This window comes from Octopus sinensis, linkage group LG12, assembly GCF_006345805.1.
Source record: "Octopus sinensis linkage group LG12, ASM634580v1, whole genome shotgun sequence".
Lineage (NCBI taxonomy): Eukaryota > Metazoa > Mollusca > Cephalopoda > Octopoda > Octopodidae > Octopus > Octopus sinensis.
The window spans coordinates 49,464,434-49,489,756 of NC_043008.1; the positions used below are offsets into that span (position 1 = coordinate 49,464,434).

At 39.1% G+C, this 25,323-nt stretch overlaps 2 protein-coding genes across 6 annotated transcripts in view; one reads left to right on the forward strand and one right to left on the reverse strand.

Moving 5' to 3' along the window:
• LOC115217875 overlaps positions 1–22,874 on the forward strand; it is a 206,861-nt gene extending 183,987 nt beyond the window's left edge. The window contains 12 exon segments of the mRNA XM_029787592.2: positions 2,714–2,780; positions 4,026–4,125; positions 8,642–8,731; positions 10,700–10,815; positions 12,157–12,232; positions 13,065–13,196; positions 15,289–15,340; positions 16,331–16,533; positions 18,748–18,832; positions 18,835–18,870; positions 20,175–20,249; positions 21,791–22,874. Coding sequence (XP_029643452.1) covers positions 2,714–2,780; positions 4,026–4,125; positions 8,642–8,731; positions 10,700–10,815; positions 12,157–12,232; positions 13,065–13,196; positions 15,289–15,340; positions 16,331–16,533; positions 18,748–18,832; positions 18,835–18,870; positions 20,175–20,249; positions 21,791–21,924 — 1,166 coding nt within the window. The 3' untranslated portion in view covers positions 21,925–22,874.
• A 1,362-nt stretch (positions 22,875–24,236) lies between these two features.
• The window catches only part of LOC115218005 (alpha-methylacyl-CoA racemase), a 28,358-nt gene continuing 27,271 nt past the window's right edge, over positions 24,237–25,323 (reverse strand). For all 5 annotated transcript variants that reach the window (XM_029787749.2, XM_036507935.1, XM_036507933.1 and 2 more), the window contains one exon: positions 24,237–25,177. In XM_029787749.2, coding sequence (XP_029643609.1) covers positions 24,771–25,177 — 407 coding nt within the window. In that variant the 3' untranslated portion in view covers positions 24,237–24,770. The remainder of the gene's footprint in view (positions 25,178–25,323) is intronic.

Consider the following 25,323-nt stretch of genomic DNA (forward strand, 5'->3'; position numbering starts at 1 on the left):
GCCTGTGGGCATATGGTATAGTGGTTAAGAGCGTGGGCTACTAACCCCAAGATTCTGAGTTCAATCTCAGGCAGTGACCTGAATAATAATAATAGTAATAATAATAATAATAATAATAGTAATAATAATAATAATAATAATGTCATCATCATCATCGTTTAACGTCCGTTTTCCATGCTAGCATGGGTTGGATGGTTCAACCGAGGTCTGGGAAGCCAGGAAGCTGCACCAGGCTCCAGTCTGATCTGGCAATGCTTCTACAGCTGGATGCCATTCCTAATGCCAACCACTCCATGAGTGTAGTGGGTGCTTTTTACGTGCCACTGGCACAGGGGCCAGACGAGGCTGGCAAACGGCCACGATCAGTTGGTGCTTTTACATGCCACCAGCACAGAAGCCAGTCAAGGTGGCACTGGCATCTGCCACGATCGGACGGTGCTTTTTACGTGCCACCGGCACAGGTATCACAACTACAATTTCCATTTGGTATTTATTTTGATGTTGATGTACTTGACTCAATAGGTCTCCTCAAGTACAGCAGGTCATGTGCTACCGGCACAGAAGCCAATCAAGGCGGCGCTGGCATTGGCCATGTCCGGATGGTGCTTTTTACATGTTGCCAGCACAATAAATAAATTTACTATTCGACCCAGGGCATTGATTTGGCTGTGACCTATGTTGCTAAGACAGCCCTATGTACAAACATGGACATTTATCAATAATTCAGTTTTCTAGTTGCATTGTTAATGCTATTGGGTAAGGCATGAACACCACAGCCTCTCATTACTTAAGCAAATATTTTTTTTATTGTTTTGATATTTAGACAACTGGCATTTCAGACATACCCCTAATTTATTTTCTGATGTTTGTTAATTAGTTAGTCCCTCTCTCTTTAGTGAACTTGCACCAAACTATCCTGTTTGTTTAATTACTGATAGATAACGAGATATACTTAGCAATCCAATTGTTATAGCCTTATTAATTTAGAGTGCATTCATTTGTGATAATTATTTAAATTATTAATTTGTGTTCTGTAGAAAGGGTTAGTTTGAAGCTAATTTTGGGAATGGCCATGGATGGCTGTCAATTAATACACATTAAAATACATTGTTATGAACACATCAGACATAGAGATAAGGTCATGAGCTGGGAGTGGGAAATAGCAGTCAGAATTCGGTGAAGTAATTAGGTGGAACTTAATATTATTATTTTGGAATGGCAGCATGGGATTTGATCTCAAACTGTGAAGAAGATTCATATTAGATATTCAAAAACACACAAAAGTTGTTTAACTTCACTTATTGTTTGATGTCAAAATTTTCCTCATGCTATCTGCAACCTGATCACTGACACATTTCTCATTTCAACTGGTCTGAGACAAAGCTGTGAAGGTGCATGGGTTGCATCCAAGATTGTGAGATCAGGATTTTGATTCCCAGACTGGCTGTTTCTTCTGTTCTCCAGTCCACTCAACTGTAAATGGTTGACCCTCTGCTGGACAGGTCTTCTTGGGTGAGACGGTGACTCAGGAGGTCTTGCGAGCCATGTCTTGTCTTCAGTGATCAAAAGGACAAATAGTACAACCTGTACTGTGAACCCTGGCTGGTTAGGATCAGTTGTTCAACTTTTCGAAAGAAAAGATGAAGTTGCTGTAGAAATAGAACTAATGAAAATTAGATTAATTAGTCTAAACAAATGAAAATAGGTTTAATTAATCTAAATAACTCGTTAGTTCCTAAAACAGGGGAAAAAATGCCTGTTACATTATAAAATAAATTCATCACAACAATATTCTATAGTATCTTATGACATGATAAGTCTTTCTATCTCCTCTCTTAGAATATTCCTTGTGGTATTTCTTCCAACCCTTTGCCTTTCATCCCATTAGGGTTTATAATACAGAGTTCAAGTCATGTGCTGGGTGAGGGGGTGGGGTGTTGGTCAGTGGCGGTGAGCTACCAGAATCGTTAGCACGGCGGGCGAAATGCTTAGCAGTATTTCATCTGTCATTACGTTCTGAGTTCAAATTCCGCCGAGGTCGACTTTGCCCTTCATCCTTTCGGAGTCGATAAATTAAGTACCAGTTATGCACTGGGGTCGATATAATCGACTTAATCTGTCTGTCTGTCCTTGTTTGTCTCCTCTGTGTTTAGCCTCTTGTGGGTAGTAAAGAAATAGGTGTTGACTGGCCCCTTCTCCTCAAAACCCCTGGCCTTGGGCCTTAATTTGAAACCCTTATGAAGGCAGTGAGCTGGCAGATTCATTTGCATTTTGGACAAAAACGCTTAGCAGCATTTCTTCCAGGTTTTTAGCATCTGAAATTCCACTGAGATGAACTTTGCCCTTCTTCCTTCCAGGAGCTGAGGTAATTGATTAACCCCTCCCATCAAAATTTTAGACCTTGTGTCTATAATAGAAAGGATTATTATTATTATTATTATTATTATCATTGTTGTTGTTGTAAGGCAGTGAACTGGCAGAATTGTGAGAGCAACTGGCAGAGTATACTGCAGTATCTCTTCTGGATCTTTGTTCTGAGTTCAAATTCCAGTGCAGTCAACTTTGCCTTTTGTCTTTCCAGGGTCGATGAAATTAAGTCCCAGCCAGATACTGGTGCCAGTGTAATCCAACCAAGCCCTTCCCCTCGTAATTGCTAGCTGCGTGCCAGAATCAGAAACGGTTATGCTTAATCCATGTTTATCTCTATTTTCAGTTGACAAACACCTTCAATTAACTCTAAACAAAAGTCCTGGAATGAATCTGAAAGAATATGTTCTTCAGTGAGTATCAACCGTTATTTACGAACTTCAGTCTTCAGTCTTCTGACAATTGATTATACATGTAGAGAGTGTAGAACACTGTGGTTGGGTGTTAAGAAGCTTGCTTCTGAACCACATGGTTCCATGTTCAGTTCCATTGCATGGTGCCTTAGGCAAGTGTCTTCTACTATAGCCTCAGGCCGACCAAAGCCTTGTGAGGGGATTTGGTAGCTGGAAACTGAAAGAAGCCCATCATGTGTGTGTGTGTGTCTATGTTTATTTCCTATCCACCGCTTGGCATCCAGTGTTGGTATGTTTATGTCCCTCTAACTTCTTGGTTTGGCAAATAAGACCAATAGAATAAGTACCTGACTTTAAAAAGATAACTGCTCGGGTCAGTTCATTGACTAAAAAAATTCTTCAAGACAGTGCCCCAGCATGGCCACAGTCTAATGACAGGAACAAAAGATGAAAGAACTCATAACACAGCATTGGTTCAGTTATTGGTTGAAGTTCTTCCATTTGACACCTTACATATCTGACTGATTTCCTTGAGAAAGGCATCAACCATTATGCAAATTAGTTTCACTTTTATTAATCAGAAACCATGTATTTATTATGTAAGAAATCGTTAAGAAGTTGAGCTCGTTAAATATCAATATTAGGACTCGCTGACAAAGTGTTTTGTAGCAATTGGCACATTTCTGGAATAATATTGACTTTTAATTGAAATTATTAATCTAATGTCTGACTGAAACAAATTAATACTTTCAATTTCTCTGAATGAAACTAACAAATAATTAACAATCTCTTATAGAAGTATGTGTTAATTAATGCTAAACCTAGAATTTTGCATTAAAGGTCTCCTCCGTTGCTAACGACCCCTTTTAAAGTCACTCATTGTAATTTATGAAATTGTTACAGTTTCAAAATTTTCTTTTCTAAAACAAGCACCAGTGCTCTGTATAAGGCACTGGTGCCGTGTAAAAAGCACCCAGTTCTCTCTGTAAAGTGGTTGGCGTTAGGAAGGGCATCCAGATATAGAATCCATACCAAAGCAGACAATTGGATCCTGGTGCAGCCCTCCTGCCTTGCCAGCTCCTGTCAAACTGTCCAACCCATACCAGGATGGGACACCAAATGTTAAATGATGTTGTTGATTTGCAAATGATGAAATACAGAAATCCTGTTCCAAGCTTTATATTCTTCAATCTTTTATTCTTTATTTTTCACATCTTCCTCTCTGTTTTTTCTTTTAATTTCCAGCTTAGCAGGCAGTCCGGATACTTTTGGCCTCCAAATCAAGCATTTTGTGGAATGTACAAAGGAAAGTCAAGAAACCAACCCACGTTGTGTCATGAGCAATGTATGTATTTGTTGTTTGGAGGTTTTTGGTTTTTATTTACTCTTTTTTTTTATTTTTACTTGTTTCAGTCATTTGACTGCGGCCATGCTGGAGCACCACCTTTTAATTGAGCAAATCAACCCCAGGACTTATTTTTTGTAAGCCTAGTACTTATTCTATTGGTCTCTTATGCCGAACCGCTAAGTTACGGGGACGTAAACACGCCAGCATTGGTTGTCAAGCGATGTTGGCAGGGACAAACATATACACACACATACATACATACATACATATATATGATGGGCTTCTTTCAGTTTCCATCTACCAAATCCACTTACAAGGGTTTGGTTGGCCCGAGGCTATAGTAGAAGACACTTGCCCAAGGTGCCACGCAGTGGGACTGAACCCAGAGCCATGTGGTTGGTAAGCAAGCTACTTACCACACAGCCACTCTTGGGCCTATTTGAGGAAATAATTTAGTGAAAAGTTGTATTTTTAGTCACTGTGACAAATATTCTTGGAAGTCCTTAAACAGGCAGGAACCACCAGAAAACTTCTAGATAATAACAGGAGGAGACAACAGACAAAGTTCACTGGATATCATATGAGGGGGGGGGCACCTTGAACACTAAGGAATGACTGGGAAACTGAAATGAAGAAGAAATCAGGGAAAGCAAAGAGAGAGAATGTACATAGATGACCATTGTAACTGGCTATAGAAAGACTGTCCTAAGGGGGAGGGTCTATTTTTTTAAGGGCCAATCTAATTGAGGCCACACTGACCCCTCACTATTTTTACTGCATTTTAAATACTGTATTTATATATAAACTAGCAGTATCGCCCGGCGTTGCTCGGGTTTGTAAGGGAAATAATTATATAAGCATTTTTAGAGATGTAAAGTATAATAGCCATCTCAATATAGCTAACCACAAAGGGGGAGGGGTGTTACTGTAGCTTTTTACGTTATGAGATTTAATAATAAATTTTAGAGAGTTACTTCCCTTATATATGTCAAAAATGGATTAAAAATGGGAAAAATTGATGGTAAATTTTTTTTCAAATCGTAGACTCATCGTAGACGCGCGCTAATACCCAGACGGTCTCGATATGAATCACGACTATAAGATACCCGGTTTTGGTTAAACTGCACCGCAAAATGTGGGAGTAGTTAGGAATCTAAATCGTAGGAGACAGACACACAACCTCACTTTTATATATAAAGATTTCCTCTATTTACATAATATTGAGGTCTCTTTCTTTCTTTTGTTATCTTACTGTTTTTACCAATATACATATATATATATATATATAAATATATATATAGTTACAGAGATGTACTTGCATAACAAGTGACTTGATCTGAGATCGTGTGCTGGAACGAAAACAGTTGCAGCGTTGAAGGTGTTTATAAGCCATTTAAGAAACACACAAAAACCGTTTGATTCACTTCAACATTTAAATTTAATTTGTCAAAATATTTTCGTCGCTTTGAGACCGCGACCTGTTAGCACGATATTTTTGTCAGTGAACAGGTCGCGGTCTCAAAGCGACGAAAATATTTTGGCAAATTAAATTTAAATGTTGAAGTGAATGTAACGGTTTTTGTGTGTTTCTTAAATGGCTTAGAAACACCTTCCACGCTGCAATATATATATACACACATATATATATATGTATGTATGTATGTGTGTATATGTGTATGCATGTATGTGTGTGTGTGTGCGTGTCTGTGCTTGTGATTGTCCTCCACCACTGCTTGACAACGAATGCTGGTTTGTTTACATCCCTGTCACCTAGTGGTTTGACAAAGGAAACAGATAGAATAAGTACAATGCTTACAAAAATAAAACTGGAGTTGATTCATTAAACTACAATTCTTCAAGGCATTGCCCCAGCATGGCCACAGACCAATGGCTGGAAAAAGCAGAAGAATAAAAGAATACATTCTCTGCTTTGGTCTTATGTTCAAGGCATGAGAAAGCTTGAGTTTACATGAGAAGGCCTAACAGACCTGGTAGAAACAGCAGCCAAATCTCCCTCAAATCACACCTTACTGTCTTATGTATGTATATATATATGAGCCAATGAGGGGGATCTCTACATGGTAGCTAGACCTGGTAGAAATAGCAGCCAAATTTCCCCCAAATCACACCTTACTGTCTTATCTATGTATTTATGTATGTATGAGCCTATGAGGGAGACCCCTACATGGCAGGTAGACATGGTAGAAATAGCAGCCAAATCTCCCTCAAATCACACCTTACTGTCTTATCTTTCTGCTACTTGGATATAGGTCTTATATTCGTCGAAAAAAACTTTCCTGTCACACACTCACGCACACGCACACACCCTCACACACACACACACGCGCACACACACTCACACACACGCACGTTAGCTTACAATTTTATTTATATATTTGCGTGTCCATGTGTGGAAAGAGGAAGTGGGAGGCAGAGTGAAAGAATCACTCACTACAGTAAGTGAATTTACTTTCATTTTATTCGTTGCCCACTGTGTGTGTGCGTTTGCGTGTGGTGTAAACCAGACTAAGAAAAGCATTTGACACACACACCAGAATGTGAGTTTTCTGTAAATTTTGCTTAATTGGAGTTTAAATTTTAAAAACTGGACCTGGCATGACGCGATGCATTGTACTCTTAAAACTGCAAGGTAAATTGTAATTAAAGAAATCCTATATTGTAGATTTGTATAACTCCCAAAGGGAGGCAGATAAAATCTGCCTTTTATAATAAGAGATTAAATACATGTATTTAAATACTATTTTTACTGTATTTAAATACATGATATAATCGGAGCAATGATAATGAATTTCATACCATGAACTTCCAAGGAGGTTCAATTTCTGAAGGGCCGCTTTAATGGGGCCTCACTGACCCCTCTATTTTTACTGCATTTTAAACTAAATGTATGGTATTGGTGACCAAACTGGAGCAATGAAAATGAATTTCATACCATGAACTCCCAGGGAGTATCGTAAGGAGGTTCAATTTCTGAAGGGCCACTTAAATGGGGCCCCATTGACCCCTTCTATTTTTACTGCCATTACATCACTCCTACGTTTATTGATTAAACTATGATCATCATCAGTGCTTAGCCCATTTGCAGAAATAAGTTTGGGCATTCTAAATACCTTCACGTACCTTCAAATCGAGACAAAGAGTTATAACAGGTACGTTTCAGGTGTGGTAGTGGTGTGGATATTTCTATTTTGCAGTTTATGAAACTTATGTCTAGTGCTGTAATATTGTAGTAGTCTCATCAGCCTTTTAAAATGCACACACACAAAAAGAAAAGTTGAAGCTTTATTTACTAAATTATTTTCTTATTTGTTTTTATCCCCCCCTCCCCCCATCATCTCCCAGCAACCTTTAACTCTGTAATGTGAAAAGCCTTGGAGCTCCACAAGAAATCTGTTATGTTCTCTTCTTTTTTCTCACGTTTTAATTCCTCGTTTCCCAGCACAAAACTGCTTCCTTTTTCACCTTCAGCCTTGCTCAATTGAAAGGGAAATTACTCTTGCCAAGATGCATTGTGACCTCTCTTGTGCTGGAGTTGTAAAAGCATTATCCAGACATCCATGTGGCAGCTGACATGAGATGACATTGCAGTTCTTGTACCTGTCAAACTATCCGATCTGATCCAGCATAGAACATGGGAATTAAACGAGGATGGCAAAGGAATATATTCTTTCATTCATGATCATAATTTAATGTCTGCTTTCCATGATGGCATGGTTGGATGGTTTGACTGAGGACTGGCAAGCCAGATGGCTGTGTACCAAGCTCCAATCTGATCTGGCAAGGTTTCTACAGATGGATGACCTTCCTAACACCAACAATTCTGTGAGTGTAGTGGGTACTTTTTACGTGTCACCGGCATGGAGGCCAATCAGGCAGCACTGACATCGACTACGCTTGAATGGTGCTTTTTATGTGCCACTAGCATAGGAGCCAGTCAAGTGGAACTGGCATCAACTACACTCAAATAGTGCTTTTTACGTGTCACCGGCATGGAGGCCAATCTGTCAGCACTGGCATCGACCACATCTGAATGGTGCTTTTTATCTGCCACCGGCATTATTAAGTATATTTTGCCATTAACTTTTACAACTTCTCTCTTGTGTTGAGAAAAAATATTCTTTAGTAAAAGCTTAATGGAGAAATAACAAACTACATTTGTAATTTGTAATTTTATGTCCAAAGAGCACAATAGCTTTGAGGTTAAGCTGCTGAAGTATGGGATCTTGAAATCAAACTGTACATCTAGAAACTCTGAGAAAGGAATTATTCCACAACTTCCCCAATGAAATAAATTCTAGGAGAAAAGATGTCTAATTACTTCTGCATTATTTGCATTTTTGATTCTTCAAGAAGAAACAGTGTTGCATCTTGATTTCACTGGGAAAAGAAACCGATAATTTAAAATTTAGGAGCTAGTTTGCTAAAATTATTTATGAAGTAACCAGAAATGGTTGTTTGTTATATTTTGATGTTTCTGTTTGTTTCTTTTAAGGTTCGGCAGTTTATGACTGGAATGAAGAACTACCTGTTTCACAACAATCAGAAAGGTTTAGACACACTGATTAAGAGAGAATCTAGTCGAGTGAGTTACTTCATCAAGCCTTAATGATTTTGATTGCTACATGATGTAAAGTTTGTTACAGGCCTTCCTAGTTAGTCCCTTGCATGTCAGAAAGTTTTTCTTATTAATGTCAGAAACACAGGACCCAAGTTACTTGAAGCTTCTGGTCTCTTAGAGTTTAGTACCCTTTTTTTGTTTTACTCTTTTAGTACTCTTACTCTTTTACTTGTTTCAGTCATTTGACTGCGGCCATGCTGGAGCACCGCCTTTAGTCGAGCAAATCGACCCCGGGACTTATTCTTTGTAAGCCCAGTACTTATTCTATCAGTCTCTTTTGCCGAACCGCTAAGTGACGGGGACGTAAACACACCAGCATCGGTTGTCAAGCAATGCTAGGGGGACAAACACAGACACACACACACATATATATATATACATACACATATACGACGGGCTTCTTTCAGTTTCCGTCTACCAAATCCACTCACAAGGCATTGGTCGGCCCGGGACTATAGCAGAAGACACTTGCCCAAGATGCCACGCAGTGGGACTGAACCCGGAACCATGTGGTTGGTTAGCAAGCTACTTACCACACAGCCGCTCTTTTTATAAGTCCACTTTTTCATGCGGTTGTAAGGATTGGTCAGCTTGCATTGAGGCAAGTATTTTACAGGAAGATGCTCTCCTTGTCACCAACCCTTGTCTGTTTCCAAATAAGGTAATATTTCTCCCTGGCTGGACATGTTTTCATGGAAGATTGGTAACAAGAATCACTGCCTCAATGACCTTGACACTTGTTTACAACTAGCATTAGAACTCCCAGTGCCATCTGACTGACTCCCGTGCCAGTGGCACGTAATATGCACCCACGGATTAATTATATTTTAGTTAATTTCACTGGGGAAAATTGATTTGTAAAAAGGTGTAAATCATAAAATGAGCTTGGTCATGGAATGAATTAACCTCATGCTGTGAGGTATCACTATATATATAATACTGGACAGGGACGTTAGATCTGACCAGGTTGACCTAAGAAACTTCACCCATTTTAAGATTTCTGCCATATGTGTGACACCATTATCTTCTATGACTGCAATTTTGCTCGACTTCATGGGTCTTCTTCTCAAGCATGACAATAATGCCAAAGGTCTTGGTCATTGCCTCCATGAGGCCCAGTGTTTGAAAGGTGCTTTTTACATGCCACTGGCACAGGTGCCAATTACGTGACATCAGCATCAGCCATGACTATGATTTCACTTGGTTTGACAAGTCTTCTCAAGGACAGCATATTGCCAAAGGTCTCTGCCACTAGTCATTACCACTGTGAGGCCCAAAATTCGAAGGTCATGCTTCACCACCTCATTCCATGTCTTCCTGGGTCTACCTCTACCACAGGTTCCCTCCATAGTTCAAGGAATGAAATAGAATCTTGTGAATCCATGAGACTAAAGGATGTGACCTATTCCCCTTTCACTTTGTCGATACATGTTGAGCCAAAAAAAAGTTTTTTTCGTTTTCCTTCACCTCAAATGTATACACATGTTTATCTGAATGAATTCTAGTGATATTGAAAGGTTCTGCCACTGAAATGGTACAAGTTTTCTATCAAAGAATTTGTCATCCCAAGAACGGTGTGCATTCATTTGGAGAATTTCCATCTCTGTTCTTACTGGAAATATTCTTAAGACTGAATGTGTCTAATGTGGATCAGTTTTGCCTACACATCTCTACACACAATCTTCGCTAACATCTCACATTTTTTTCTTTCTTGTTAATAAAGTTGTTATAATGTATATCGACCCCTTCATTTATTTACTATGGCCTCCATTATGAATAGGGTTTTTAAGAATAATTATCCTTATATTTTCTGTAAGGTTTAGTTTATTCTTCAACAAAGCCAAATATGTTTGACACTCTCGGACGAGTCTATATTTAAAAACTATGTTGTTGTTGTTGTTGTAAACGTAATCATTTCTTGTATTTTTCCAGCTTGGTGCCAATGAGATTCTGAACATCGATGCCATTATTGAGAGTTCACTACATGAAAGTGTCATCCTGCCTCTGAAGAAACACATCTACCAACTGCTGGCTGCTGATTACACTAAGTAAGTCGTGTCACCAGGCATCCGTGATGCCACTTCCAATAAGAAACTCATTTTTCCACTTAAGTTCATCAAACATTGTCCTTCAGTTTCCAATATTGAGCTGTTGATTTATGGCAGGTCTTGAAACAAAAACTAACCTGAAAATAAAATTATCCAAAAAAAAAAAAAAAGAAGTAAATTGTCTCATTTCTCTTCATCCTCTTTTCCATTTTGATGTCCACTTTTCCATGCTTGCATGGGTCAGACAGAATTTGTTGAGGAAGATTTTTCCATGGCCAGATGCCTTTCCTGTCACCAACCCTCACTTGTTTCTGAGCAACACATTTTTTCATGGGAAACTGGAAATGAACAACATCCTTTATGATAAAGATGCTTGTTTGCAACCCAGACAAGAGCACACACACACAGACTTCTTTCCATCTATGAATCCACTCCCAAGGCTTTGGTCGGCCCTGGGGCTATAGAAGTGTTGTCTATTTGCAATCTTTCATGAAAAGGCATCCAAATTAGGCCATAACCCATGGCCTATGCTGGCGGGTGTAACCAGCCCCCTTATGAGTACCCCTCATTCATTGGACAATAAACTTTGCTTGCGAAAACTTGTTGAAGCAAATGAAATCAAAATCAAAATCGCTGACGTGGCTGATGACAGTACCACCTGATTGGCATTCATGCCAGTGGAGCGTTAAAGGCACCATCTGAGCGTGATCGTTGCCAGTGCCGGTAGCACGTAAAAAACATCTTTTGAGCGTGGTCATTGCCAGAACTGCCTGACCGACCCCCGTGCTGGTGGCATGTAAAAGCACCCACTACACTCTCGGAGTGGTTGGCATTAGGAAGGGCATCCAGTTGTAGAAACTTTGCTAGATCAGATTGAGCCTGGTGCTGCCTTATGGCTCACCAGTCTCAGTCAAACCGTCCAATCCATGCTAGCATGGAAAGCGGACATTAAATGATGATGAAATAGGGGAGGATTAGTGACAGGAAGAGCATCCAGCCATAAAGGGTCTCCATCAACACTTGTTAATACAAGCAGAAAAGTAGATGAATGAGTGGGGAATCCAGATGTTAAATCTGAGTTTATGGATGAAAACAAAATGACAAACTACAATGTGTTTTGGATCCTAAAATAATCCATTTTATTGATTTGATATCTTAGAGATGAAAGATATTTTAAGAATATTAAATCATAAGCCATCACCAATAACATGAACGTTTGCTGCTGCCTCTGCTGCTTCTTCTTCTTCTCATCCTTTGTTTTCTCCTCCTTGTAAATTAACAATTTTTTTCTTACCTCTACATTCTGCTTGACTTAAATTTAAATCCAAAACTCTTTTACAGAAATGGAAGTGTGGAAACTCTGTATAAAAATATTGTCTACGCTCGTACACGGCCCTTGAGTGACCTTGGTCTTCGGGTAAGTAGAACCATTAACTTTGTCCTAAATTATGTTAGGGTCAAAGTTACAATTTGCCAAATTGTTTGGATAGCCTATTACCTAAATAGTGAACATTTCTATCTCTTCGTTGACATGGCACTGAATTCCTTTCAACTTTAGACCATTCTCTCCCTAAACAACCAAACACAATTGGCGCAGTCTTCACATTTTGCCCTCTCCCTCTTTTCTAAATTTCAAATATTATCTGTTGATACTTTGTCCATCTCTCTTACTGGTTTTTATGCAAATCCCACCCTGGTTGATTTTGTCTTTTGGTGTTGATAAAATAAAGTCCCAGTCTAGTTCTGCGATTAATGGTGTTGATCAACCCCTTCTTCTGGGCAAAATGCTTGGCAGTATTTCGTCCGTTTTCACGTTCTGAGGTCAAATTCTGCCGATGTTGACTTTGTCTTTCATCCTTTCGAGGTTGACAAAATAAGTACCAGTGGAATACTCGATGTAATCAACTTAACCCCCTCCTCTGAACTTGCTGGCCTAGTGCCAAAACTTGAAATCATCATCATCATTCTGTTTGTGTCTGGGGAGAGCCATTCTCTTTTAGTGCCTTATAATTTAACACACTCACCGGTAAAATTTCCACTCATTTACTTATTTATTTTTCTAAATAAAAAAGAAATAAGTGGAAATTTTACCAGTGAGTGTGTTACATTATAAGGCACTAAAAGAGAATGAGTCTCTCCAGACACAAACAGAATATGCTTCAACACACAAACTCACATAAAGAATCTTGCAAACCAAATCCCAAAACGAAATTATTATTATTATTTATTTTTCTATTTATTGTACCTAGGGCAACTTAAGTCCGCCAGGCAAAGAAGATCTCCAGTTAATCAGACATCACCTGACACAAATCAAATTAGCTTATTCACCTGTGAAAAAGTTGGAAAACCTTCTGGCTGCAGCATATTGTATTACCAACTGCGTAAGTAAATTATTTGCTGTATAACCTCAGTGTTTGTTCATGGTTGCTGTTGATGTTGTTGTTGTTGCTATGGACATCAGTGATGACCCACCAAGCACTTCCAAATGTTTGTTGATACTATACATTCACGCATCGTAAATGGTCGAGTGTTTAATGTTTCATCACCAAAAGTATCCATCCATGGGGGATCGTGCATGGTCATGTGGTTAAGTTCACTTTGCTGTCATCTGATTTTGCATTTGGTTCAAATGCTCAGCAGCTTCAGGTATGGCCCTGGACTAACCAATTCCTTATGAAAGAATTTGTTGGTCAGAATCTTTGGGAAACTTGTTATATAGATGCAGGAGTGGCTGTGAGGTAAGTAGCTTGCTTTCCAACCTCATGGTTCCGGGTTCAGTCCCACTGTGTGGCACCTTGGGCAAGTGTCTTCTACTATAGCCTCGGGCCGACCAAAGCCTTGTGAATGGATCTGGTAGGTGGAAACTGAAAGAAGCCCATCGTATATATATGTTTGTCCTCTCACCATCGTTTGACAACCGATGCTGGTGTGTTTACGTCCCCGTAACTTGGTTCGGCAAAAGAGACCGATAAAATAAGTACTAGGCTTACAATGAATAAGTCCTGGGGTCGATTTGTTTGGCAAAATGCGGTGTTCCAGCATGGCCACAGTCAAATTACTGAAACAAATAAAAGAATATTCCACACTCTTCACAACTCGAGTGGAGTGGGGCTCATGTGAGCATCCCTTGTTGATTTTATGACCAGTCACTCTGTACTTTGAAAGACTTGCGAAGTAAAGAAGTCCCTTGCATGCAAAACAGCCGAAGGTTGGCAACATGAAGAGCATCCAACTTTAAATAATCTCCTCCCAAACCGTAGCTAGAATGGCAAATGGACATGGAATGAACAAATGACACAAAGAAGCTGGAGTAATGATGTCAATATTTTTATCAAAGACATTTCTAGCATAAAGTCTGTCTTGTAAGCCTAGTACTTCTTCTATCGGTCTCTTTTGCCGAACCAAGTTACGGGGACGTAAACACACCAGCATCGGTTGTCAAGCGATGTTGGGGACAAACAAACATATATAATACGATGGGCTTCTTTCAGGTTCCACCTACCAGATCCACTCACAAGGCTTTGGTCGGCCAGAGGCTATAGTAGAAGACACTTGCCCAAGGTGCCACGCAGTGGAACTGAACCCGGACCCATATGGTTTTAAGCAAGCTACTTACCACACAGCCACTCCTGCACCTATATAACAAGACAGACTGGTCCATTAGGCTGGGACTTCTGTACCATTTTCCATGACATTTAGGCAACTGTGGTAGGGTTCTTGCATTTTTGGCTGAATAGACTGAAACATGTAAGGAACAGTTTATTGCCCGGCCTGAGAGTTGAACTTACTTTCATTAGCTTCACACCTGAATCATTAATCCATGCACTATGCCATGTCATAAATGAAAGGTAATACACTACAAGGAATTGAAACTGTTACTGATTTGTTCAGTGAAATCTTCTTCCTGCTCTATGATATTCTCCATATATAATGACCCTTTTTTTAAAAAGTTATAAAAAATGCCTTATTAAAAACCTGGTTTGAAATCTTGACCTTAATCACTTCCTTAAACCTTTTGACACCAACCAGCCAGACACTGCTCCTGGGTTCTATGATACAAACTTTGTTTTAAAGTGCTTTAAATTAAAACTTTCCATCAGAATTTCATGTTATGTTCCAAAAGCCAACATGATGACGACAAAGTTATTTTATGAATCAAAAGTGATTTTCAACAGAGAAATGGTGAGGAAAAGGGTCCGGTTGAAGTGAATTAAATCCTTCCATCAAGATTTCATATCATCTGGTTTATTATTTTAACACCTGTGGCTGGGTTTTAGTGCTTCCAATAACCACGAAGCCAATCCTTGCTCACATCCTTTGCATCTACAGTCTCAGGACATAAATAAAAAAAAAAACAACAACAAAAAGCAATTTTTTGAAACTAATTCTTGAAATAAAATATTATGAACTGAAATAAAAAAAAAAAAAAAACCAAGAGTAAACCGTTTCGTCTTTCTCTTTTTTATTTCATAGTTAAACAGCCAGTCTCTGGATGGAAGAGGAAGTGGTTCCGTTCAGACTGATGGTATGTATTTTATTTTGAAGATATTTTGATTCAGATTAAAATATTGTAGAGCAGGGATTCTCAGCCAGGGTCCACATGACCCTTGCAAGTCCATGTCAGGGTTTGTTGTCAAAATTTCTGTGCAATAAATTGGTTCTACACAAAATATTTCTAACTGTAATAATAAATCTCTGAACGAGGTATACAGTTGCATAGAGTTTTTCGAGATCAGTGACGGAAAGTTACTAGACAAACGATATAAGTATTTGCATTGGGACCCCCTTCATCGAAAACCGGTGATTGTCGTACGCTGACGACAGGTCAAAACCTAGAAACTGCAGTCCGTGCGTATCACTTAGGTTGACGAGGGAAGGGTGACCTCCCTTTGCAAATACCATAAGGGCACAGAAAGTGTGCCTAAAGTCAGCTGGAGACGATGTTCTCCTGGGGCTACAAGCTACAGTAACACCCACCCTTAGTGGTTAGCCATATTGAAATGGCAAGTATACCTCACATTTCTAACAGTGTTTTATACAATTCTTAATAATATTTAATTATAAAACTATGAGGTCTGATCAATAAGTATCTGGACTGTTGCTATAATAATGAAGCTAAAGCACACAGAGTGAAACTGCTTGGCACAGATTGACCTTGGACTCTGCTGTGCATGGGCACTAAGTTTTAACATTCTAGCTCACTTCTGCTGTTTACGGCAGTGCTTGGAAGGAAGGTGTGGTTTCTGAATTACTTTAAAGATGGGACGATTTGTGTGCTTACACTGCAGATTTCCGCTCATACAATTGTACACTCGTACTGTGAGGTTCTACTGTATATACATACACATATTTAATGTAGTATATGCGTATTTAAGGTAAAATATGCAAACTTTTAAGGCATATGTAAAAAGAAGGAAATCAATATCACAAGTCTTTTGGTTTTGTTAGTTTTAATTTTTTACATCTCAAGAGGATCTTATCATAAAGAAATATCGTTTTTTTTGCACCGTTTCAGACTTCCTTCCAATGTTGACCTATGTAATAGTTGATGTGGGTCTTGTCACAGCTGAAATAGAAGCCGATTATATGTGGGGCCTACTTCATAGTTCCCAGGTCACAGCTGAAGCTAGCTATTACCTCTCGACATTAAGCAGTGCTGTTCTCTTACTTAAGATCTTCAAAGAAACACACCAAACAAATTCTTCTAATGGACATCAGGTAAGTTATTTCTGTACATTAAGTGGTTTTGCTGTTTTCATTATGCCATAAAAATTGTTAATGTTTATAAGTATAGGTGTAGGAATAGCTATGGGGTCCCAGGGCAAGTGTCGTCTACTAAAGCTGTGGGTTGATCAAAGCCTTGTGAGTGAATTTGGTAGGCAGAAACTGGGGAGAAGCTTATCATGAGTGTATGTATATATATATATATGTGTGTGTGTGTGTGTAAACCATCATCATCTTCATTTAGTGTCTGCTTTCCATGCTGGCATGGGTTGGATGGTTTGACAGGAGCTGGCAGAAACGTTAGCATGCCGGGCGAAATGCGTAACCGTATTTCGTCTGGCATAATGTTCTGAGTTCAAATTCCGCCAAGGTCAACTTTACCTTTCATCCTTTCGGGGTCGATAAATTAGGTACCAGTTACCCACTGGGGTCGATGTAAGCGATTTAATCTGTTTGTCCTCTCTCTGTTTAGTCCCTTGTGGGTAGTAAAGAAATAGGTTTGACAGGAGCTGGCAAGCAAGAGAGCTGCACCAGATTCCAATTGTCTGTTTTGACATGGTTTCTACGGCTGGATGCCCTTCCTATCACCAACTCCTTTACAGAATGTGATCGGTGCTAGCATGGGAGCTTTTATGTCACTCCAACATGGGTGCTTTTTATGACACTACATACATATATGCTGAGACCCCCTTCGATCGTGACTGACCGTGGGATTGCCCCTAGAAAGTTACCCTCCCAGGTACAAGTCCGGGCAAGGTTGTTTATGGAAGACCAGCAGTCGCCCATGCATACTGGCCTCTCCTCTCCACGCCACCAATGTTATCCAAAGGCAAAGGGGCCGATACAGCTTGGCACCTGTGACGTCGCAACTCATTTCTACAGCTGAGTGAACTGGAGCAACGTGAAATAAAGTGTCTTGCTCAAGATCACTACACATAGCTCGGTCTGGGATTCGAACTTACGATCATAAGCTCGACGCTGTAACCCACTGAGCCATGCCCCTTCACACACACGCACATGAATACATATCAAAAGGATGTGTTATAATACTATTCCACAGCGATACCAATAATCCAACATACCTCCATCATCAGCTGCCACACAGACATCATTATGGTTTCGACACCTGGGCAGTACCACTCAATCTGGCAGTGTCAAGGCACTAAAATAAGTGTTGTTTAGGATCAAACCAAAGAAACCACCCTCTCAAACACATTAACCTTATGTACAACTGTATCAGTAAATAAATTCATCAAGTAAATTACAACCACTCCTAATATATATATATATATATACATACCTCAAAATGGGGTAACAAGGATGTGAGAAAGTGAAGTAGGATGTTGGATTGGTTCCATGACTCATTTTGTTACACTGGAAGCAATGTATGAAAATTTAAGAGATCCAATGCAATCCTTTAGTGATGTTGGTGGCTGAATACATGATAGTAACTTACCATAATTAGCTTCTTGATTACTTGCAGGGACATTATATTTCATTTTGCAGCCATAATATACTACCAAATATATCAAACGTTTACATGCCAATGCTGTGTCCTGCCTGTGTTAGCAGGGCGATTCAATCACATTTATGTTTTCTCTACATCATCGTTTAACGTCCGCTTTCCATGCTAGCATGGATTGGACAGTTTGACTGAGGGCTGGCGAACCAGATGGCTCCAATCTTGATCTGGCAGTGTTTCTACAGCTGGATGCCCTTCCTAACACCAACCACTCTGAGAGTGTAGTGGGTGCTTTTACGTGCCACCGGCACGGGGGCCAGTCAGGCGGTACTGGCAATGACCTCGCTCAAATTTGTTTTACACATGCCACTGGCAGAGGTGCCAGTAAGGTGATGCTGGTAACGATCCCGCTCGAATGGTGCCTCTTACATGCCACCAGCACGGAAGTCAGTTAGCCACTCTGGCAATGATCATGCTCGGATGGTGCTCTTAGCACCCTACTAGCATGGGGCACAAGTGCCAGTAAGGCGAAGCTGGTAAGGATCACACTCGAATGGTGCCCTTTTATGTGCCACTGGCACGGAAGCTGGTTAGCCACTTTGTCAACGATCACACTCGTATGGTGCTCGTGCCCGTCATCGAGATAACAGATAACATATTTCATAATATATTGTTTGCAAAACGAAATACCGTTCTGTCTATTGAGATAACTTCAAAAATAACGAGCTTCATTTCTTCCCTTTCAGGGTCGGTTACCAAGTATCAGTGATATGCAAGGCTTCCTAAAGGTAGCATTTCCTGATGAATTTCGAGACAGCATTATTTGGAAGACCTGCCGATCAGACCAAATATGACCACAAAAGATGTTTGTAAGTATCATCATTATTATTATTGAGTGAGAGAGCAGAGTATGCCATCAAAGTGACACTGGGGTAAAATATACAAAGCCCAGTATATCCATCAGGACTACCTGTGCGTGACTTGGTGATCTTATAGCATTTTGTCTGTCGCTACATTCTGAGTTCAAATTCTGCTGAAGTCAACTTTGCCTTTCATCCTTTTGGGATCGATAAATTAAGCACCAGTGAAACACTGGGAGCAATGTAATTGACTAGCTCCCTCTGCCAAAATTTCAGGCCTTGCGCCTGTAGTAGAAAGGAGTATTATTATTATTATTAAGGCATTGAGCTGGCAGAATTGTTAACACACCAGGCGAAACACTACGTTCTGAGTTCAAATTCTACTGAGGTTGACTCTGCCTTTTATCCTTTCAGGATCAATTAAATAAGTACTAATTACGCACTGAAGTCAATGTAATTGACTTAATCCCTTCCCCTAAATTCGAGACCTTGTGCTTCCAGTAGAAAGGATGATCGTCATCATCATCATTATTATTAACGACTTCTTTTACTAAGTAATTATTACATATCCTCATTGCCTCACAGACCGATAAACGAGCTTCCCAGGTTTCCATTTGGAGTCTTTTAAACCAACCAGGTTTTTCACCATTATTAAAAAGATTAAATGAATAATACTAAATCAATGTATTTAAGTAGTAAAAGTGTGTTAAGCATATTAAATCCCTGTCATGGCTCTGTAGCTAATTTCAGTGTAAAAGCTTAATTTTTTTTCTCTAAATTAACACTCAATCAGGAATCGAATATTCACACTAAATCTTATAGACTGACTCCCTTTGTTAACCCCCACTACTTTTTGTCACACATAATGTCATCCACACTTGGGATTGAAACAGTGTTACAGGAATCTATTGTGAATAGTTTGTTTTCTCTTCCTTCTGTCTACAAAGCACATTGTGTTTATTACTGAAAGGTTTTTGTACCTTTTTTATAAAAAAAAGTAATATTTTAATCCTCTTTTTTTATTTTTATATTTGAACAACTTAAGTTTGCTTCCAATCTATTTTCAGAAACTGCTTTAAGCCTTAACCATCTCTGTTTAGCAATAACAAACAAGGAATACAGGACTTAACGGTCTCAATCAGATATCCAAGTCCGTGACCCTCTTGGATTTCTAAAAGATGAAAAACTTGTGACGTCTTTTGCAGCCTTATAGTTCTGTGAAACTATTCTTAGATTGCTAAACAGACGATGAGTCCTAAATTCTGTTTCATTGACTTTGTTACCTTAATAGAGGCACTTTTATCTATTTTCAGGTGCCATGATTGCTCACAGATTCCGAATCACCAATCCACAAGACTATGGTTTATTTATTTTACTAAATGGACAAGGTAAGAACATAACATAACATTTATCACCTGTTGATTGACTTCGAAGTTACTTTCAGTAGCTGTCTAGTTTCTATTCCATTTCTATCTCTGTTTCTGTAGATCTACTGACCTCTTTAATTATATTCTTTATATAATTTAGTAAACAGGAATATCAAATCTGGATGTTTCTGGTCTCTTTTCATTTTCTTTCCTTTTTTTTTGTAAAAAAATTAAACTGTAAACATATCTGGCATGGGTTGGGTGGTGGAGCAGAACACAACAAGCCTCAAGACTGCATTGAACTCCAGTGTCTGATCCAGCGGGCTTTCTATGACTGGATGGCCTTCAGTGCTTTTTTCATGGCAACAACACTTAGGGAAGTTGCCAAATAACTTGCAACAGGGTGAGGATACAGTATTGAAGAGGGTAGCTTTGTGCCAGTATAATAGAGGAGGGACAGGAATGGGTGCCTTGCTGCAGAGGAGCAATAAGAATGTTTAGGGGGTCTGTATTAGATGGTTGAAATTATCCAATTCATGCAATAGTGATTTAATGCTCACCTTCCATCCCTGACATGGGTTGGATGGTTTGTCAGGAACTGGTTGGCGAGCTGGCAGAAGCGTTAGCACGCCGGGCAAAATACTTTGCAGTATTTCATCTGCCGTTACGTTCTGAGTTCAAATTCCGTCGAGGTCGACTTTGCCTTTCATCCTTTCGGGGTCGATTAAATAAGTACAGTTACGCACTGGGGTTGATGTAATCAACTTAATACCTATGTCTGTCCCCTCTATGTTTAGCCCCTTGTGGGTAATAAAGAAATAGGAACTGGTCGGCCAAAGGACTGCACCAAGCTCCACTGTCTACGTTAACCTGGTTTTTATGACTGGATACCCAACCGCTTTACAGAGTGAGCTATCAATCAAAAAATAAATTTAACCCTTTAGCATCCAAACTGGTCATGTCAGGCCCTAATTAATATTCTGCCTGTTTTATAGCTAAACCAGCCAGATCCAGCCTCTCGCACCTACCCTACAATGTCATTCTCACAAGAAATAATCACATTATTGAACATCAACATCAAAATAAAAATTCAAATGGAAATTGTAGTTAAGACACCCGTGCCAGTGTCACGTAAAAAGCACCGTCTGAACGTGGCAGATACTAGCGCCACCTGACTGGTGTCCGTGTCGGTGACACATAAAAGCACCAACCGATCGTGGCCGTTTACCAGCCTGCTCTGGCCCCTGTGCCGGTGGCATGTAAAAATCATCCACTACACTCACGGAGTGGTTGGCGTTAGGAAGGGCATCTAGCTGTAGAAACACCGCCAAATCAGACTGGAGCCTGGTGCAGCCTCCATGGCTTCCCAGACCCCGGTCAAACTGTCTAACCCATGCTAGCATCGAAAACGGACGTTAGATGATGATGATTGAACTCTCAAAGCTCCAAGATAATGCATGATTAATCCAAAGCAGTGTGACTAAATAAGCCTTGCCTTTGATGGAAGACTGAATGCTAAAAAGTTAATGCATCAATAATAGTTTCTTTGTTTTGTATTTTAGAGAAATTCTTGGCTGAGACCACTTGTCCACAGAATATAAAGATGGAGAATACTGATGTGAAAAAGGAATGTATTTTCGCTTACAAGAGAATTGCTGCCAATATAGCTTGGCCTCACCACTGGCAAACAAGCTGAAAAACTGGACTCTATTTTTTGATCTGAAATTGTTTCACTTAAATATTGTTGGTGTCCATGGAAAGTTATTAATGTGTTTTATACAACAGAAACTGGTGGTGGTGGTGATATCAATTCCCTCCACTTTCACTGGAGATCTCCATCATGGAAACAGAAACAACTGACCCATTGAGCTTCAAAGAATTGTATCAATTCTATATTTCATTTGCCTCCCCCCCCACAAACTGCCCCCTCTCCCTTCCAACAAATAAGTCTTTCATAATATTCCCTTATTTTTGTTTTAATTCCAAAGTGAAGTTTAATAAATGAAATGGATTGGTTAATGGAATTAAGGAAGGAGGAAGGATTGTCAAAGAAGTTCCACTCCCCCCTCCCTTAGTTGGATCTTCTCTCATACCATAACCCTCTTCAAAATGGAGAAGCTGGTGTTTTAAAATGGCCATCCAGCTGTAAAATGATATGCCAAACACCACAGTCTGCAATTTACCATTATCCAATCTATGGAAATATTTGTAACAATAAAAGCAGAAAAAATGGTTTCAAAACCATGAAAAAATGCAAAGAAATCCTGTTTATGTTCAAAATTATTTGACTCAAAATTTTTAATAAAATTATGAAACCAAAGTTTCTGATAAGAATTTCTGAAAAGCTATATTTATGTAAAGATTAAATCTAGCTCAAAGTTATACTTTTGCAATTAGCATTAGGTTTTATACAATCGTAAATTTAAATTTTATATAAAAATATTTTGAATTTTAAAAAAATTTATAAACAAATAACAGTAAAAGAGCTATATATATATATATATATATACATACTCCATTTTGGTAATTTTCTACTCCCCAGTTGCTATGCATTGTTGCAAATTGTGATGTAAATTGTAAAATGTTTATGCATCAAGCCATATTTATATGTAAAGAAAAATCAACATTAAAAAGAAGAAAAATTGATTTTCTATTTTGTATTGAATATATATTGGTAGAAAGAAATGTGATTGTATAGTGTTTATATTATGTAAAATGTGTTCCTAAATTATTCATTTGAACAATTCTGTCCTCTACATGCAAAACGAGGTTATCAGCTTGTTCAACACTATTCCTTACTATACACTGCCTTTTATTACCGTCAATATTGCCATACATCCAGTTTCCAAGCTGGCATGGATTGGCAGGAGTCATCACAATTTGAGTCTCCTTATCAGGAGCAACTGCTTCAATGGAGTCGGACTCGTGTCATTTGACTCGGTTTCGACTGACAAGATGTCCTTCACATCACCGTCTGACAGTCTGTTCACTGCATTTTCTCATGGCACCAACATGAGCTGTTGCTAAATCCTCAGCATGGCCAGGCTAAAGGGACATCACAACCCTTTGCTTTTTCTGCTTGTTTGTCAATGTCTAGAATTGGTGCCTCGAGGACACGCACCCAGCACATTCTGTAATGTGGGTTAGCAGTAGGAAGGACAAGAGAAAGATTGATTGTTATTAATTGTGGCACTCCATTAGTTATGACAAGATTCAGTGTGATAAGGCCGGCCCTTTGAAATACAGGTACAACAGAAACAGGAAGAAAGAGCGAGAGAAAGTTGTGGTGAAAGAGTACAGCAGGGTTCACCACCAGCCCCTGCCGGAGCCTCGTGGAGCTTTTAGGTGTTTCTGCTCAATAAACACTCACAACACCCGGTCTGGGAATCGAAACTGCAATCCTACGACCATGAGCCCGCTGCCCTAACCATTGGGCCATTGCCTCTCCACTATTATTAATAACACATGTTTGTACATGAAGCAGATATTGATTATCAAAAACAGAAAGACACTAAACACCATAAACTGTGAAAATATATTTAAGTATATTCTTGATAAAATTATAGTATAACAAAATAATTTTTTCATTTTAAAGAGTTTTCAAAACACACTTCACAAACAATGGTTAAAAAAAACTGGGCTGAAGAAATGAATTGGGAAGAATTTCAACAATAGAGAATCAGAACCTGATTTGTTTAGACATTAATAAAAACCAGAATATAGGCATCGGAGTGGCTGTGTGGTAAGTAGCTTGCTTACCAACCACATGGTTCTGGGTTCAGTCCCACTGCATGGCACCTTGGGCAAGCGTCTTCTGCTATAGCCTTGGGCTGACCAAAACCTTGTGAGTTGATTTGGTAGATGGAAACTGAAAGAAGCCCGTCGTATATGTGTATATATATGTGTATGTGTGTATATATGTTTGTGTGTCTGTTTGTCCTCCCAACATCGCTTGACAACCAATGGTGGTGTGTTTACATACCCATAACTTAGCGGTTCGGCAAAAGAGACCGATAGAATAAGCCCTAGGCTTACAAAGACTAAGTCCTGGGGTCGATTTGCTCGACTAAAGGCAGTGCTCCAGCATGGCCACAGTCAAATGACTGAAACAAGTAGAAGAGTAAAAAGTAAACTCTAGAACGGTGGTTCACAGTGCCCTGTTTCCACACACTTGTGCATTACAAGAGGTGCATTGGTGCATCACAGAGAGCTAAATGCATCACAGAGTTTAAAAGTGAAACTGAATTCGTCACAAAATCCAAATTACTACTTCAGCACCTCAAAAAAATGTGTTCAATCATAATTTTTGTTAAACATATGGTGGTACTCCAGCATGGCCGCAGTCAAATGACTGAAACAAGTAAAAGAATATTTACGATTAGTAAAAATAACATAGATGTAAGGCAAAGCTAACATCACCAGGATTTGAACTTGGAATATAAAATCTGCAAAAACAATTACCATTTGACTTTTCCCTTTCTGATGCTTTAATGGTTCTGCCAGCATGCTGCTGCAGAATTCTTCACCTATTAAAAAGAGAAATTAAAGTTTAGAATTCAGAGGTGAGTTTTGCATCACAGCTTGAGTTGAAATCAATTCCTTGATTTTTTCTTCTGTAAAATCGATTTCTTTTAAAATCTTGTGTGTGTGTTGACCAATGACAGGGTCCTCCCTAGCAGACGTAATTGCTGGTGACTTGGACAAGAGAGGAGACGGTGAAGGTACGGAATTGCCATCAGAATCAATCATAAATGATTTGTTTGTCTTATTATGTGAGTCAAGTGCTGCTTCCTGCAGACTCAACACAGGAGTACAACAGGTATCAATATTTTCAAATTTATCAATCCAATATTTCTGTGTTTGATTCAAAAATTTTCCTTTCAATGCCTTTCGAATGTATTCTTGGTCACCACCGAATTGTGGGTAGTCATTTTCATCAAGTTCCAAAACTTAGAAAAAGAAAAAAAATTCAATCAAAATTTGGAAACAACGTTTTTCTTTTACAAAATTTGACTGGATTTGAAGAAGCTAAAATATATGTAAACCTATAAATTTCAACCACACACTTGGTAGTGCCCCAACATGGCCAAACCTG